Source organism: Protopterus annectens, chromosome 13.part0 (assembly GCF_019279795.1).
Source record: "Protopterus annectens isolate FY-2018-M chromosome 13.part0, PAN1.0, whole genome shotgun sequence".
NCBI lineage: Eukaryota > Metazoa > Chordata > Ceratodontiformes > Protopteridae > Protopterus > Protopterus annectens.
Window position 1 is genome coordinate 260,431,304 of NC_056747.1, and position 19,033 is coordinate 260,450,336.

General features: G+C 39.5%; 1 protein-coding gene across 1 annotated transcript in view; it reads left to right on the plus strand.

Annotated features, from left to right (window-relative positions):
- The window catches only part of ABCA7 (ATP binding cassette subfamily A member 7), an 882,362-nt gene that overhangs the window by 852,305 nt on the left and 11,024 nt on the right, over positions 1–19,033 (plus strand). Inside the window, exon 48 of the mRNA XM_044053819.1 lies at positions 9,698–9,941. Within this exon, the coding sequence (XP_043909754.1) occupies positions 9,698–9,941 (244 nt within the window). The remainder of the gene's footprint in view (positions 1–9,697; positions 9,942–19,033) is intronic.

Here is a 19,033-nt window from a genome sequence, read left to right on the forward strand (position 1 = left end):
CACCAGTGCCATCTCCAGTCTTGTTTGCTTGCTGTGACCGTTTAAGAAGTGTGATTTAACTGGGTTTAGTATGTGATATAAGGTAGTGTTTGTTTGTTTTTAATTGGCATTTTAATATAATTGAAGCCTGAGTATGATTTGGGTTCCCTTATTGAATATTTATTAATTTCATACCCCTCATAAAGCACCAAAACTAAAACCATGGCAGTAACAGTGAGCTGTGAGCCTTCTAGAATATTAAGAAGTCAGTTTAGCTTTTTTGAGAAGCTACCCATTTTAAATGCCTAGGAATTTGGTTGGGAAACTCATAGGTGTAATCTTAGTAAGACGTGCAGAATTGAGAAAAAAAAACAGTTAAAGATCAAGTTCAAATGATGAAATATAGTTGGTCTAGAACTGGACATGAGGGTGCAGGCATTACATTTATTTTAGTGCCCGTATTGTTATATGCCTTTCAGTCTTATCCCATGGATACTTCAAAGAATTTTAAAGGTGTTTAAAAATATGATGCAAGATTTTATGAAGACTTGGAGGTAAGTTGCAGGTGTCTAGGATGGAGCTGATGCTGTCTATAGAGGTGAGGAACTTAGTCACAGATCCTTATTTGTATTATGCCTCAGTTCAGATGACTAAATTTGACTAATTATGGTGAGAAGTGAAAAAGATTGACAAGTTTGACTAGTGCTCAATTAAAAGATTTTGATATTGAGTCTATATTATGGCAGGCATTTTGATCACCCTTATGTGATGGAACAAGTAATAGGGTGTTTAAGGAATTATAGTACTGACTGAAGGGATTAATCTAATCCTTGGACTAATTTATTACTCATCTGGGATACTAAGATGGGGTTGTAGTAGGACTGGAAAATAACTGTATGGCTATGAAGGAGCAGAAAACAAATGTAATTTATTGAGAGTGGTTGTGGATGGAATCTTAATGGAATACTTGCCCCCAAGCTCAGCAACAATTTGGAATGCATAATACCTTGAAGGTAGAATAAGAAGGAATAGTGGAAACTGCAAAGTCAATGGGTCATTTGAATAATAGGGGGATAAAATTGATCAGTCACAGCATGAAGTTATGGGAAAGAGTAGTGGAAGCTAGGTTAAGAAGGGACGTGATGATTAGTGATCAGCAGTATGGTTTCATGCCAGGAAAGAGCACTACAGATGCAATGTTTGAGTGTTGATGGAGAAGTACAGAGAAGGTCAGAAGGAGTTGCATTGTGTTTACTTAGAGAAAGCATATGACAGGGTGCCTAGAGAGGAGTTGTGGTATTGTATGAGGAAGTCGTGAGTGTCAGTGAAGTATGTAAGAGTGGTAGAGGATATGTACGAGGGTAGTGTGACAGTGGTGAGGTCTGCGGTGGGAGTGACTGATGCATTTAAGGTGGAGGTGGGATTACATCAAAGATCAGCTCTGAGCCTTTTCTTATTTGCAGTGGTGATGGACAGGTTGACAGACGTGATCAGACAGGAGTCCCGTGGACTATGATGTTTGCAGATGTCATTGTGATCTGCAGTTAGAGTAGGGAACAGGTGGAGGAGACCCTGGAGAGATGGAGATATGCTCTAGAGAGAAGAGGAATGAAGGTCAGCAGGACTAAGAATATATTTGTGTGGATGGTAGGGAGAATAGAGGAATGGTGAGGATGCAAGGAGTAGAGGTGGCGAAGGTGGATGAGTTTAAATACTTGGGGTCAGTAGTTTAGAGTAATGGTGAGTGTGGAAGAGAGGTGAAGGAGAGTGCAGGCAGGATGGAGTGGGTGGAGAAGAGTGTCAGGAGTGATTTGTGACAGACGAATACCAGTAAGAGTGAAAGGGAAGGTCTACAAGAGGGTAGTGAGACCAGTTATGTTATATGGGTTGGAGACAGTGGCACTGACAAAAAGGCAGGAGTTAGAGCTGGATGTGGCAGAGTTAAAGATGTTAAGATTTGCACTGGGTGTGACATGGGTGGACAGGATTAGGAATAAGTATATTAGAGGGTCAGCCCAGGTTGGAAGGTTTGGAGACAAAACCAGAAAGGCAAGATTACGTTGGTTTGGACATGTGCTGAGGAGGGATGCTGAGTATATTGGGGAAAAAGATGCTAAGGATGAAGCTACCAGGTAACAGGAAAAGAGGAAGACCTAAGATAAGGTTTATGGATGTGGTGAGAGAGGACATGCAGGTGGTTGGTGTGACAGAGCATGATGCAGAGGACAGGAAGAAATGGAAACACATGATCCGCTGTGGCAACCCCTAACGGGAACATCCGAAAGAAGATGATGATTTCTGCTGACTCACAGCAGCATGATAGTGTGAATGTCTATTCCAAAAATTAAAAAGAGAGGCATGTCCATAGGTAGAAAGAAAATAAGACCATGGAACTTTTAAGTTCTTTGACGATTTAGGTCAGAAGACACTCATTCTTTCAGAGGTATTCGAACATCCATGGCCCTGATGCTTGTTGCCACCACAGACTGATGTCACTCCTGTAGAATCCATCATGCCTGTGGCCTCTTTATTAGACTGAAGACAAGAAGTTTGCTTCTCACTGGATCCCAGCTTCCTGATGCTGGTCTCGGAATGCCATTTGATTATTGAAGAAGGAAGAGCAGACTTCCCACAGTTACTGCCACATAACAGCTTTATCCCCCCTCCAAATCCTTCACACCAGTCCAATCTCCATTCCTCTCCCTTTTTACCCCAGGATAGAAAGCCAGCATGCCACCTTCTAAGAGAATTGGTTGAGCATAACTTGGGACCAGTGGATATTACAAATTATCTCCAGGATAAGACATATGTCCTATCCAAGTCAAAAAAACAAGCTCACATCTGTAGCGACATGTCAGGAACATGTAGTCCCCACCCCAAGTAGAAATACTGTTGCAAAGAACTGTTAAAAAAAAAATTCCTTCCAGCCAGGAATGTGAAAGGATTTACTACAGACTGTTCCTTGTCCAAAAAAAAAAAGGATGTGCCTTAGAGACCCATTCTGGATTTACCAAGGTTAAATAAATTTCCAAAAGTTCCAAAATAACGATGCTCTCTCTACAGGCTCTCTTGCCTATCATGGGATGTCAAACTGTTCTGGTGCCATTAGATCTAAGAGATGCCTACTTCCATATCCCTGTTTTCAGAGAATGCAAATAGTGTACCACATGTTTGCAGTGGGAAGTTGCCACTACCTGTTTACCTTCTTACCTTTTGTTTTGGCATCTGCATCCAGGGTTTTTGCACAATGTCTGGCACCAGTCATAACATGCTCCAGGACCACAGTCCTTCATATCTACTCTTACCCTAACTGTCCGATCCAGGCACAATCTCAGGAGATGTGGAAGGCACTGGAATGCACCTTAGACTGCTGCAACAGGCTAAGTTTCTCCCTGTGTTTAAAACTAAAAGGCTGCCAGCTTAGCTAGATAGAATTTTGTCGATAACTCTTTGTTATTTGTAAATATTAATATAATCCACAGGCTGGTTTTACAAATGTAAAAGAGAACTATATGTTAAACTGTATGTTGTACTGAGCTTCAAAAATATATCCACAGTGCACTCTGCTGGAAGAAAGCTGATAAGTCAAGCATTGTATGACTGTTTGATCTCAAAGCTCGGAGACAGGATGTCTGGACGAAGGAATTCCTTCTGTTGTTTTGAGACCAGAGTTGATTGCTAGATTTTGCATGTATAATGTCTTTTATTGCTGTGGGTTCCTGGTAGCTACAAGATTAAAGAAATGTTAAAACTCTGAGTTAGTGTTAGCCTGGGAACCAGAGAAGAATAATGTAATCTAAAATGAGTCAGCGGTACTGTGTTATCAATTTAAAGACTTTCTCAGCGCGAGAGAGAGCATTTTTGGATTTTGACTGAAGAACATCCAGTCATCAGCTCTTTGCCTTGTAAGTAGGATATTTATTTAGAACAGTGACTTTTCTTAGAAATAAAAATAGTAAGTTTGGTCTAGCTGTTTTCTATATTTGTCAGACTAATCTACAGTATTATTTTAAGCATTTTCTTGTGATCTCTTGATTAGTACTGCGTTGAATTGTGGAGATTTGTCTTGTATTTTTGTTATTTATTAAACATTTTAAACCTTTCAACTGCGGCTGTTTTGTGTAGAGATAATTTAAGCTCTTAGAGAGTACTTGCATGGATTTAGTGATACTGTACAAAGCCACTCCAATAAGCCTTGCTGTTCTGGTCACACTAATTGGATAATACTATTGCACCATAAAATTGGACAACCTTTGGTAAGGGCCTTGTTGGTGGCTGATGAATAGCGATTCTGGTGGCAGTGGATTACTACCTTATAGTCTGGACAGAAGAGGTACAGCTAGTGAACCTGTGCCAGCCTTCCTCAGGAGTGTCTGTGTGGTTGTATATAAATCATATCTCAAAGTGTGTGTGTGTGTGTGTGTGTGTGTGTGTGCGTCAGCTACTTGGGCAGGGACACGAAGCACTGGTTGGACAAGAGGGAGTGCTGTGAGAACTTGGCTTGGAACCCTGGCAAAGGACTCCACTCTATAGCTGTGCCAGTGGGAAGTCTTATTGAGGATCTGGAGAGAAAGGGAGAAACCAGCCCCAGACTGACTGTGATCTCTGTGTGCTCTTAAGGGAAATTTTACTTTACTGTGTGCGTACTTGTTATCCTTCTCAATGTGGACACCTCTCACTAGTGCTAGTGGTGAGGATTGAGGCTCCTTGATTATTGGTCCAGTGCACGGTTGTCACACCCTGAATGAGAAGAAATCCAGTATATATGTTTAACCAGATTAGGGAGTTTCCTGTGGGGTCATCTTGGACACCAGCACAACAAAAAAACTTCCCAACAATAGGAAAGGTGTTTTTCCTTTCAGCTTTCTTTAAGAGCATGCCAGGGGAACCATCGTTAACAGTCTGGAAATTCCAGAGATTTCTGGGCCATGTAGTAACCACTGTACCGATGGTGCTGGTAGCCAGACTGCAAATAAGGAAACTTTAGTGGTACTTAAATGCTTGGGAATAGCTCTCACTCTGTAGAGCATCCCAAGTCAGTCCTACCTTCTATAAAGAGAGCCAGTGTTTTTGATGCACCAATTGAGAAATAATGAGAGCATACCCTTCAGACAATCTCCCCCAAAACAAGATTTTGGCCACAGACACCTCAGGCATGGCATTGGGTACATATACTTTGAACCTCAAAGTGCTGGGAACCTGTTGTCCTTGGGAACCAAAACTAAACATAAGCATAAAAGAGATGAAGGCAGTCATCCAGGTTTGTTTTCAAAGTCTTCAGGACAGTCTGTAAACCTGTGGCCATGCAATAATATAACAGACAATATCACAATGATATGATACATTAACAAGCAAGGGGGAACACACGCCATCGCCACAGGCTACCGGTGCAAGTTTGGGAATGGGCCTTGGAGTACATACGTCTGAAGACAGTCTGTGTACTAGCTTAGAAGAACTCTATGACCAATTACTTTAGCAAAACCTCAACAGATCCACACAAATGAAGTCTGGACAGGGACATAATCTTAGAACTCAAGAACAGATGGATGTACCTGAGACGTATCTCCTTGCTTCTCTGAGCAACAGGCAGCTGACAAAATTTCACCCAAAGCTTCAAACCATTATGTTTGGGCAGTAGTTGCCTTCACCTGACTGAATGATTCTGTTCCTTTGCTTTGCTTTCCTTTCCTTTCTATGCCCATACTTTCTAAGATACTCCAGAAGTTGTAGAAGGAGAGGGCAGAAAGGATCCTAAATCTCCCTTCTGGCCAGGCAGCACTCATTTTCCCACTTGATTCATATAGCAAGGGAGAAACCTCTTCTGCTGCATCAGCATTGGAACCTCTGATGCAGTGCAGGGGGTCACGAATACCCCCCCCCCCCCAACTAGCTATATTCAGACTAGCAGCTTGGAAGACTCTGTTAGCTTTTGGCCACTTTTTTTTATTGAAGACTTGTTAGAAATCATGAGGAAAGTTAGAAAGCCACAATAAAATCATACCTCACTAAATAGAAAAACATCTCTCTCTCTCTCTAGTGCCAAATGTGGAGCCAGTACCTACTGCTAGTGGATGTGCCAGTGATTTTTCCAGTATCTGTCTGAGCTGTTCTTTTCAGGTTTAGGTTATGCCTCTGTGAAAATGCATCTTTCAGCTGTTTCTGCATATCTGCATGTAGATCTTTGCATCCAGACCCACCAATGAAACAATTTATATAGGGGGCTTCCCAGAAACAGAATAGCCACAGCTTGGGCCCTGCACTTTGTCTTCAGAAAAATGAACTTTTCACCCTTTGGACCAGCTATTTCTGCATCTATAAAATTCCTTGCTTGGGAGACAGTTTTCCTTATAGCTGTCACCTCTGCTAGGCAAATTTCTGAACTACAAGCCATCATGTGCAAAGAGCCCTTCTTGCAGTTGCATGAAGACTGATTAACCATAGGTGCTAATGCCATCTTTATTCATAGTCATTACAGAAGTACCAATAAACCAAGCTATTGGACTTCAGTCTTCAGCCCTAAGCCACAAAATAAGAGGAAAAGGATCTGACCCCTCCCTACATGTGCATAAACAATTGTTACTGCTTAGATAGATTATCTGCTTTTCTGAGACCTTTAGTTCTACATGTGTCTTTTGCAGAAAGTAAACAATGGTTTTCAGTAACAGTGCAGTGTTTCAAAATGCTTAGCCCAGTTCTTTAATGTTTGCTATAAAACCCATGCAGGACCCAGCATGAAAAAGTACTGCCCTCCTGAAAGGGGTTGGTGTCCAGGATATTCTACAAGCAGCCACCTGATCCTTGGCTCACACTGCCTAACATGACATGTTGGATGTGGTGTCTAGGGCAAAGGCTAGATTTGCCTCTGGTATCCTAAAGGGCACTCTCCAGTCCTCATGTGAACAACATACCACATCTATAATTATAGCAATTTGCCTACACAGCTGTACTTTTTGTGGATCAGTGAGTTTGTCATCTTGGGCCAAAAACCTTGATAACAAATCTGTTGAACATGTGGGTGAAAGCAACAACTTTGCTTTTTTTCATGAGCTTTTATTCAAAATGCTGTTAGGGTTGTGGGATCTGGAAGTTTCAGATATATGAAAAGAAAGTGTTAATATGTTACAGGGGGCTATGAACAAAGAAATTCTGTCAGGAATATTGTCATTAATGCTTTTGACAAGGAATGATTGGGTTGGGTCTCTCGTAAGTCATCTGACAGTCTTGTATTGACGTAGGTGTAACCATTTTTATAATGTCATTGTGTGAGGATTAAGCAAGTTAGCACTAAAAAAGTGTAGAATTCTGATCCTTTTGTTTGTAGGTATAGTACATGCAGTAAGCCATGCAGTTAATCCAGAGAAAAGGTTGGTGGTGGCCGATGAGCTACATTTGTTAACAGTTTTGATGATTCCTTCATTCTCAGCTGTCGTCCAATTAAAGACATGATCATCTAGATAGTTATACTAGCCAGCATCTTGCATCTAAAATGAGGTTTGCATGGGCAGGCTGATCCTTTCCAGTCATTTTACATGGTTTGCTATCAGTGCTAGTGATTGTCTGGGAAGAACTGTTGTATTCTGTGGGGAAGGGGGTATTGTCTAATTCATAAGTCAGTGAGAGCTACAAAGTCTGGAGAGTGTCTGATGAGTCATAACTCCAAGAGATTCAGATTGCCAAACATCACCTCCAGCTATTAGAAGACCGAGGCCCTGCAATTTAAGGGAGGAATTGTTAGAGGAATTTTTCTGTGGGGTTGAAGCACCAAGAATGAGATCCAGGGTGTGTTTGTGTCTCTAAAAAGCAGCAAGATAAGCACTTGGTGTCACATAGTGTATGTGGCTTAACATCGCTTCTTATTCTGAACCAGTGGATTGTCCACTTCTTTTGTTCATATTCTACAAGCTTCAGTAATGAAGAAATTTAAATAGTGCTATAATAAAATAGCAACATTTTACAATTAACAAAATATATCAGACCTATCACTGTTCTGCACTCAAACTACTAAGGACTTGAACTACCCTTCAGCCATCCATTCATGCATCCACAGTCCCTTTTCCCATTTTTGCAAATGGGGTTGGGGTGTCACTTCAGCAGTGGCAATCATGTAGTGCCAAGGTTTACACCAGTAGTAGTTCTTCCACACCACACACATTCACACCTATAGTCAATTTAGAATGTCCAGTCCACTTACTGCATGTCTTTGGAATGTGGGAGGAAACCCATGCAAACAGAGGGAGGACATGCAGACTCTGCACAGAAGGTGCCTCAACCGGGAATTGAACCAGGGAAGTACTTGCTATGAGATGACAACATTATCTGCTGCGCCACTGTACCACCCTAAAACTACCCTACCACCTGATATATTCCCAGCCACTTGTACAGCATAGCATAATACATAAACCTTTAGCTTGCCTAGTTCTCAGCACTAGTCCCAGTAACTATCACCCAACAGACCTCTTTAATGTAGAAAAAAATCCTCTCCATCAGCAAAGCTAAACAGTCTGTTGGAAACACCCTGTTGTCCAGTTCTGATGTCAATGGACAAACTCCAGACCTTTAAACAGTCACTAACATTTCTAGCTAAGTCATAACTTTTGTTCTTGCACCACCTCAGGTTAAAAGCCTTAGTATATTTCACACCCGGTGCCTAGTCTCCCAACCAATACCTTTTACATTTATCAGCATGTTATAAGGACTATATGGGCACACCATATTTGGGCATGAGTGTCTTTTGGCAAATTGTGACAAATTTTTACCTTTCCTCACTTTCGCACACAAACTCCGCTATATCCCCTCCCCATCACATTTCCTCCTACTGTGTGTTTCAACATTCCTCTCTTACCACATATTTCACATCATTCTGGTATCCCACAATATATTCTTAAAAATAACTAATATATCAACTTGACTTTCTGTTTTTGTATATGTAAATGTCTGTGTTTTCTTCACACCACTGTTCAATTTGATGGTAAGTGTATTTATAATTTGACTGCTCAGTTTTCATGCTGTGATTTTATATCTGAATTTAACCGATGATTCTCCAACAATGACTGCATCCCTTATCAAAGTTAACCTTCACTTTGTGTACATACCTCATTATTATTTTGTATATGTCAGTCATACTTGTTTTTCATTACATATATTAATTTCTCTGTAATCTCATTTAAATTTCAAAGAGCTTTTCTCCCGGAACCTCCATTGAAAAAGGGAATTTCTGCTTAGTTGGACTTTCCCAGAAAACAAATGTCAGTAAGTAAATAAATTCTCCCTTCTATTTGTTTTTGTTATGTGACCCACCATCACTTTTCCAAACAGACACTTTTCCATGTGCTTTAATGTAGAACCTGAGGAGGGGGAAACCTTAACTACCTGTGCTGGATCAGTTTCACCCATATTTCCATTTTCTTTCTCTCACTTTTGTCATCTTTCTTTCCATTTCAATCTGCTATTCTCACCATGTCAAATATCTGTTACCTGCCAGCATCATTAACTTTCATTTTTTTTCCTCACCACTGTTTTCCTAGCCATCTCATGGGCTTCGTTTTTTTTCTTATCTCTTTTCTTTTGTCTGTATGCACAAACCTTCTCTTCTCTCCCCATAAGTGAAGGAAGAGAGATGAGTGGTCAGTATTAATTGTTTTTAAAAATAATTGACATCATTTTAAGATGTGAAAATCTCTGTTCTGTTATTAATCAGACTGCCTTTCTGCTTTTACAGGTTTGGAGATGGATATACCATTATTTTACGGTTGTCTGGCTCTATGCCAGATCTGCAGCCTGTTGAAGAGTTTATCCAGACTTCTTTTCCCAAGATCATTCTAAAGGAGAGGCGCCGTGGGATGCTGCAGTACCAGCTGCCATCCCGACATTGTTCATTAGCCAAAATCTTTGGAGTCCTCTCTAAAAACAGAGAGAGGTTATGCATAGAAGATTATTCTGTATCACAAACAACACTGGACCAAGTAAGTTGGGATAGTCTTATTGTGTTTCTTTAAAAGTAGATAACTTTTACCCTAAAAAACATGCCTTATCTAGGTGGTACCTGTGTTTGTGGAATATAGCAGACTCATTATAACAGCTTTGTCAGGGCATTTTAAATCATGTTACCATGCTGTTATGGGAAGGGATAAATGATGTGGAATGACCTTGTTCAGTTATAGAAATCAGATTGTTTTTTTACCTGGAGTCATCCATGTAGCCTGGCATGCGTCTAGTAAGCTGTGGTATAACAATAACAATTACATTTTTAAGGGTGCCACATTTTGCAACAGCACAAGATGCAGAAGTTAAAAAGATCCAAGTCAGGCAGCAAACGGATGTGTGGTTATTTTAGATCTTCATTTAAAAGTTTCTGATGTATTTATTACTACATATGTTGCATTTTAATGTATTTATTTTAATACACATGCCATAGGCACAAGAGGTGGTTTTATGAGGAGTCTAGCAACACAGCAGTATGCTGTAACACTCACAAAAATGTAGCTATGTGTGTGTCTGTGTTTGCTTGTGGGTACATGGGGAAAAAGATTCCCATTGTTCAGGCATTGTAATGCCTGGATACCACAGGAATGACATGCACTGTCAGATTTAAAACAAATGTTACTCAGTACTCAGTCCCTAGCACAGAGATGTGAGGTAGCATTCTGGCTGACGTCAGACCCCTCTGCAAATCTACCTATGTGTCAGTAACAAAGAGCAGTATAAAGGTGTAGAGAACAACTTCCTGATTGTCTCTAGAGCTTGTGGATTAGTTGGAACAGCAATGCATCATGGGTTTTGCATCTTCTGACCGTACTGTTGCACAGAGTGGGATGGAATTAATTTAACACAGTTAATATGAGTTGGTTAGATACATTTGTGAAGTTGAATAAGAAAGATGGAGAGAATGAAATGATCCAATTTGCTGTTGTATGTGATGGCAGGATGGTAGGTTCATCATACCATAAATGGTAATGAAAAAAGGAGAAGAGAAAACAATTCTAGTGACAGCAGTGTGAAAAACAAAAAATATAATGTTTCCATTTGTTTATGCATGAAATGTATATTGGTATATGTATTGCTAACCCATGAAATCTGCAGCTACCGTTCCCTTTTTCAGCCTCTTTTCCATCTGTCCTGTGTAAGAATCCTCAGTTTTCATGTTATACTTTGACTCTGTAGTGTATCTTCATCACACTGTATTGTACTTCCCTCCTACTTTATGCTCCCTTCTTCACCAGCTTTGTAACCTTTGTTTGGACTTGGTCATCTTGATGCCACTATCCTGTTACCAGCTCCCAGAACTGAACACACTACACCAGTTATGTTCTCCTCAGCAGCCATATAAGAGGTGAATGACATCTCTGTCTTCTCATCCTTTTCAGTATAACTCACCGTTCTGCTTATCTGTGTCACTGCTTTATTATATGGTCATTATAATACAAAGATCTTTGCCTTCCTTTGTTCACATGTAAGAGACTCCCTGGATTGCCCTACCACCATCATCAACAGAATGTATACCCTTACTTGAACTCCAGCCCTGCTCCCATACTTGACTTGTTTTGACAGTACTGAACTGTCATTGAACAGGTTGACTTGATTTTCTAACTTCGCTGTCACATCTGGTTTGGCTATGGTAAATGGGGCTGGACCCAGCAACAAGCCTTGTGGTTAAACCAGTAGTCGGTGACAATGTCCAGAAGGTCCTCCTAAACTGTTGTGTTTTGCCTCCTACCAACTCACCAATTCTCTATCTACCACAGAGTCTTGGTTGCATTGCCTTTAGTTTGACTGCCAGTCATCAGCCTTCATGAAGCCTCAATACAATGCAGCCACTCTTTTTCCTTGTATTCCCCTTGCAAAGTGTCATTGCAGTGCTGGTAATCGTAGTTTATTTCAGTAAGATGAAGTGAAACAATTGTACTGTACCGTCATTGTGTTACTCTGCAGTTGTGCATGTTCACATTAGACAGAAGGAATAACTAAAAAATAGACTTGCTTTATAAGGCATGCATATTATTCCATGCAAACTGCTTTCTTTAATCATCTGCTTGTGCACTGGATTGCCGATTTACTTTATGAAATTTCACTGTGATGCCTCCATATTAGATGGAGGGCCCCTGGCTACTTTGATATTTTGGTAGTGTAAATGGACCTCTGTGCTGGTCAGTGGAGCTAACAAAAGGTCAGTAAATTGGTACCTACTTTTTACACAAAACCACTCAGATGTCCATGTATGTCTGCTTAAGAAACATGTGCAGATGATAACATAACTACTTGTATACAGAGATTTTGAAGAGTACCATGGGCTTCTTAACTACATCTAATGATAATTTTCTTTTGCCTTCTAAATGGCATATGAAAGCCTACCTGTAGAAGGGCTGATAAAGCCATGTGCCTGGGAATGCCAGTGATACTGATATGTCTGGCTAATGCAGATTCTCAGGCTATGACAGCAGTCGCAACACTCAGTCAGAATGCAGTAAAACCATTAAACCATATCAGTCTATTTGCAATTCCTGAAACTCACAGTTCAGTTAAGTGTGTCTTGGTTAAAAAAAAGGCAGGCAAGCAATCCTCAGATTGAATTTTTTTGTACCACTAACAGCAGGTATGTCAGGACAAGCTCCATTCCTCTTGTTTTTTTTTTTTGTATATTTCAGTAGTTAGAAAAAACTCTGTGACATTGACTGTGATGTCATTCAGAGCATCCAATTTCTCCTGCCTCTCAACTGTCCAGATTTTTCACAGACTGTCCAGAATTTTGCTTCATACTTCGTTTCTTCCTCATAAAATTTATGGCTTTCTGGCAAATCACTGAGGATTGAAGTCGCCAAATAATATACATTTGAGTTTCAGACTTCATATGCTTCAGAAAATGAATGCTAACACAAATATTGTTATTCTTGCAATTTTCTGAGTTTGCAAGAGTAATATTTAAATGATCTGTCCCTATTTTTCAACCTTTGTCATTCCATTATTTCAGGCTTCATCCAGACTTCTCATGCTAACAGGTTAAGAAGAATTTTCAAAACTCAGCCTCCTTGAGCAGTCTGTGAGGGAATTGCAGTTCTCTGGAATACTGTGGTTGATGTGCATGTGTGCCACTTAACAGTAAGTTGAATGTAATGTAGGTTGTACAGCAGTATAGCCAATGTGTGTGGACACTGGTAAAATGGCTTTACTTAACTTTATATGTTCAGGGAGGAAGACGCACTTCTGTTTCTAATATACACATTCATATTTTATTATTTTTAAACTAATGTCTTAGATCCAGTAGTCTGTTCTTGTCCTTTGCGTAGTGTGCTTGGATCTTCTAACCGTGAGTACTTCCCCCTCACCTGGGGTCGTTCACTTACATGCAGCTCATCCTTCCTGCTGAAATGTGACCCTAAGTCTGGAAAAGTGCATTCGAGTTCAGCGATGTACGTCTTTCACCACTGAGATTCTCTTCTAAGTTATACTCTATTTTATAATTTAGTTGAAACTGGGAAGTGGCATGCATACTAGCTGGGACATTATCACTGGATTCCCCCCATCTCCTACTATACAGTAGATTTTTTTCTTTTTGCCAAGTGAACAAAGTAGCTAGATAAGGTTTGTACCACACACACTTATCCCCAAGAAAGAGGATATCTTTCTATTTTTATACACTTCATATAGAACGTTTTCTGTACACTAAGTAGGAATCTTAAACTACGATATCTCCTTCAGCTGGTACGGGCTATAGTGCATTTGTAATCCTAGAATATGGTACTGACCTGTTGTGTTCTAGTTTTTACTGATATTGTTTTTTGGCAGCTTATCTCTTCTTGGTGGATCAGTGGCCAAGTTCTCTGTTTATTATCTTATAGCCACTACTGTCCCAGACAGAGTGTGGCTCAAATGGAGGACCCTCCACTATCTAATGTCTGAATTAGTTCTGTTTATTCCAGCAGCTTGGCAGACACTATTTTTAAAATAATGTCTTTGATCCAGTCGTCCCTTCTCATCCCGTGCATAGTGTGCTCACCACATGAGTTTTTCCTTGTTTGTATGCATTTAAGATTTCTATCGGCATATAAATATTGTGTTTATTTGCCAGCTAAACAACGAGATTTAACTATTACTTGTACTACCAAAGGTCTGCCTGTTGAGGGTGGCCAACCAATAGCTACAGGGGTAATTAAAGGACCATATATCTATCTGTTATAAATGTACTAGACCTGAGCTATATTACTTGTGTAGTACTGCCATTTTTAAGTTTATCATTGTAAATGCTAATGGTATAACTGTATTATTCATTCAAATCAGTTTACTGTAAGCCTCTTTTAATATAAATGCTCATATGCTGGTCCTGTAAGGAGTTCCTTTTTCAGCAGAGTTTGTGCATCTACATTTTGAGTCCTAGCACTGCTACATTTTTTACAGGCTAGTTTTTAGCATAAAATGACAGTTATGTTTGTTTGTTGTTTTACCAGGATGGTCCAACTGGGTGTGAGCCCATTTTCAGTGGAGGCCGGGGATGAAAAGCTCCAGAGAGTAATTACAGTAAACATTCATAAAAAAAAAAACAAAAAGCAAGATACACACATTATAGGTAGTCAATGAGTTACAGAGATAAATTGATTACGATGCATAATGGGGCATACAAAAATTAATAAGACTATTAGAGAATCCCAGTTGGCACACACTCAAGGACATCAAATAATGAGTACAAATAATAGTTGTAGCAAATTAATGATTTATCTTTCAGAGAAGAGAGAGGATTAATAGGAATAGAGGGGTGGGGGAATTTTGGGAGAGGGTGATTGAATAGTGTGAAAAACTTTATGGGGATGTATAGCTAGGGGAGAGTGTATTAGTTAGAAGAGTAGAGCAGAGAGGAATAAAAGAAAGATGAGAGAGAGATAGGGAAGTAAATGAAAGGTGAAGAGGTATAGGATGGAGAGAGCTGGGAGTTTCCAAATATAGAGTAGTAGCTGGGTCGGAGTTGTTTAGAGGAATGGAGTAAGAGGAGGGAGAAGAGATTGAGGTGAAATAAAGACATAGGAGTAGAGATGTAGGAGGTAAACATAGGCGGAGGGGTAAAAAAGGCATAGATTTAGAGATACAGAATGTGAGCAAGGATGAGAATAGAGTAATTTGAGTGACAGGGCAGTGGATATGTACAGGAATGATATTATAGAATGTTACTCTCTATTATGGGCTTGTTTTAGTTTTGAACAACAATTATATTCATGAAATCTGCGGTCTAGTATTATAGCATATAATTTATTGCTGCTGTTATTTAAAGTTCACTTCTACTACATCTTACTGTTGCATTGTTTTTCTATCTAGGTCTCCCAGAAACATTGTTTCCATTCTCACTAAAGTACTGCAGTCTTAGCTATAGCTATTTAAAGTAGATCTCCTTTTCACCTCAAGCTTACTCTAATCCCTTTCTCATAAACTCTTGTTCTTTTGCATTCACCTTAAACCATTCAACTTCTAACCGTGAGTGCCCCCCCCCCCACCTAGGTTTGGATGCTTGCTTGCAGTTTGCCTTTCCTGCTGAAATGCATCCCTAAGTCCGGAAAAGTTCAATCAAGTTCAGCAATGTATCTCTTTCCCCACTGAGATTCACTTGCTAAGTTGTACTCAATTTTGTAATTGAGTTAAAGCTGTGAAGTGGTGTGCACACTAGCTGAAATGCTATTCCTAGGTTCTCCCCATCTCCCACTATACAGTAGACTTTTGCTTTTTGCAAAGTTAACAAAGTAGCTAGATAGGATTTGTACCACACAAATGCTTATCCCAAAAAAATAGTTGTCTTTCTATTTCTGTACACTATATTTAGGATGTTCTCAGCAAACTAAGTATGAATCTTAAACTATGATATCTCCTTTAGTTGGTAGACGCAATAGTGCATTTGTAATCCTAGAATACTGGCATTGACCTGCTGTGATCTAGTTTTAACTCAGTTTTTTTGGCTGCTTGTCTCTACTTGGTGGATTGGTGGCCAGGTTCTGCCTGCTCTGCTCAGGTTTGCTCTGCTCCCCTACCCTACCCCCATTTCCCACCCACACCCAGTGCATCTAAGCTTATTTCAAACCAACCACTCCCACCAATTACTATTATTCAGTCATAAACACCGTAACTTATTCCACACCCACACTTAACCCACCCTTTATCTACTCACTCTTTCACCATTTACCTATCTCCACCTTGTTCCTCTCATTATCCAGTTAATCTGCTGCTAATTACTGCACCTCACTATACTTCTCTTCTACCAGACATTCAACAGCAAAAGGCATAGATTTAGAGATGCAGAATGTGAGCAAGGATGGGAATAGAGTAATTTGAGTGACAGGGCAGTGGATATGTACAGGAATGATATTATAGAATGTTACTCTCTATTATGGGCTTGTTTTAGTTTTGAACAACAATTATATTCATGAAATCTGCGGTCTAGTATTATAGCATATAATTTATTGCTGCTGTTATTTAAAGTTCACTTCTACTACATCTTACTGTTGCATTGTTTTTCTATCTAGGTCTCCCAGAAACATTGTTTCCATTCTCACTAAAGTACTGCAATCTTAGCTATAGCTATTTAAAGTAGATCTCCTTTTCACCTCAAGCTTACTCTAATCCCTTTCTCATAAACTCTTGTTCTTTTGCATTCACCTTAAACCATTCAACTTCTAACCGTGAGTGCCCCCCCCCCTAGGTTTGGATGCTTGCATGCAGTTCGCCTTTCCTGCTGAAATGCATCCCTAAGTCCGGAAAAGTTCAATCAAGTTCAGCAATGTATCTCTTTCCCCACTGAGATTCACTTGCTAAGTTGTACTCAATTTTGTAATTGAGTTAAAGCTGTGAAGTGGTGTGCACACTAGCTGAAATGCTATTCCTAGGTTCTCCCCATCTCCCACTATACAGTAGACTTTTGCTTTTTGCAAAGTTAACAAAGTAGCTAGATAGGATTTGTACCACACAAATGCTTATCCCAAAAAAATAGTTGTCTTTCTATTTCTATACACTATATTTAGGATGTTCTCAGCAAACTAAGTATGAATCTTAAACTATGATATCTCCTTTAGTTGGTAGACGCAATAGTGCATTTGTAATCCTAGAATACTGGCATTGACCTGCTGTGATATAGTTTTAACTCAGTTTTTTTGGCAACTTGTCTCTATCAGTGACCACCTCCCAACCTACCTACTTAGGCAACGCCTTAATCCCCCAGAAATACTACCTATCAACAAATTCATGACAAAAAAGACTTTGATGCTCAAACCTTCATCTCTGCCCTGCAGCTTTGCAGTTGGACTCTACTTAGGACTTTACCCCCTAGACACTGCCATAGATTACTTTAATACCTCTTTTCTTAGCATACTAAACAAATTAACACCATGCAGAACTGTAAGAGTAAAATTAAATTATGCCCCTTGGTTAACAAAAGAAAGTAAACTACCAAAACTCAGAGATAAAGCTGAGACACAATGGCATGCTAATAAAACACAAGTCAGCCACAAATACTACCAACAACTTAGAAACAGAGCTGAAACGCTGATTAAACAGACAAAAAATACTATAGTGAAATTCAGCAAAAACACCAAAATAACACAAATTCCGATTCATCATAAAAACTCCTCTAGCCTGGCCAGCCATCAACACCAACCACATTGACCACAAATAATAAATATAGTATAACAGCACAATTTAACACATACTTTACTAATTCTGTACTATCAATTTCCAAAAATAACAACATTACTCCTCTATGAAGTCACTGATACCTTCTCTTTTAAACCTGTCCAAACCAGTACTATAAAAACTTGCTCATCAAACTTAAACCTTACTACCCTAGCAGCCGATAACTTACCTACAGAATATATTAAATTATCAGCTAATGCCATCTCCTAGCCTATCTCAGTTTTGATTAACTGCTGTCTCTCTTAAGACTAGATTCCATTAATTTGGAAAATATACTTCATCCCATTTCACAAGGGAGGGAATTCTACTGAACTGTCCAGTTATAGACCTATAGCAATTTTATCTCCCCTAGCCAAAATATTGGAAAAATGTATACACACCCAACTCATGAGCTACCTCTTATCTAATAATCTCCTATCTAATATACAGCATTGTTTCCATCCCAATCATAGTACCACTACTGCCCAACTAAGTATTATCTATACAATTAACCAATAGAGAAATGAAGGCAAACTAGTGTCATCCTTTCTCCAAACCTTTTGACAGTCTTCCACCTGAAACTCCTCATCAAACTCTCTGATCAAAGACCTCAGTCCCTCTTCTCTTGCATGGTTCCAAAATTGTTTAAACTGATCAACAAGCTGTTAAATTGGCAACAAGATCTCTGTCTTCTGACTGTCACCATGGGGGGTTCCCAGGGCTCAATTCTAGTTCATCTTCTCTTCAGTGTTTTTGCCAATAAACTTCACGCTTCAACCCATCTTTCCTCTGTTGTTCAGTATGCAGATGACTCTACACTCATTTGCGCTGCTCCCACCCTACAACAATTTAAAGATACAACACAATGGTCTTTCTCTGTTGTGGATCTTGGCTGTCAAACACATTTGATTCTTAATCCAAATAAAACTAAACTTTTGCTCTTTCGATCCACTAAATCCATAGCTACAGTATCCCAAACGAAACTGATAGGTGTTCTAATTGACAGTAATATGAAATTTGACAAACGTCTACCTCAAACTATCAAAAAGATGCACATAAAACTAGGAGCACTTTTCAGAACCAAGCTATATCTCACTAACACTACACGGCAGGCAATTGCCAGAACCATCTACTCTCCTACATGCTTCCCCTAATTTTACCAATCTAATGAAAACAGATTTAGCAAAACTAGAAGCATGCTACAACAAAATAACCACACAGATCCCACCACTGCTGTGCTCTGCAACAACTTAACTGCTTAGAATTTCCCCATTAATTAACTTATACCCAGGTCATCATTGCCCACAGACTGGTACACCAACCAGAAAAAGACCCTGTTCTCCAAAATCTGCTCAAACGTTAAACAAATAATCAGGTCTTACATTCCTCTAATAAATCATCACTACAAATAAATCTGACA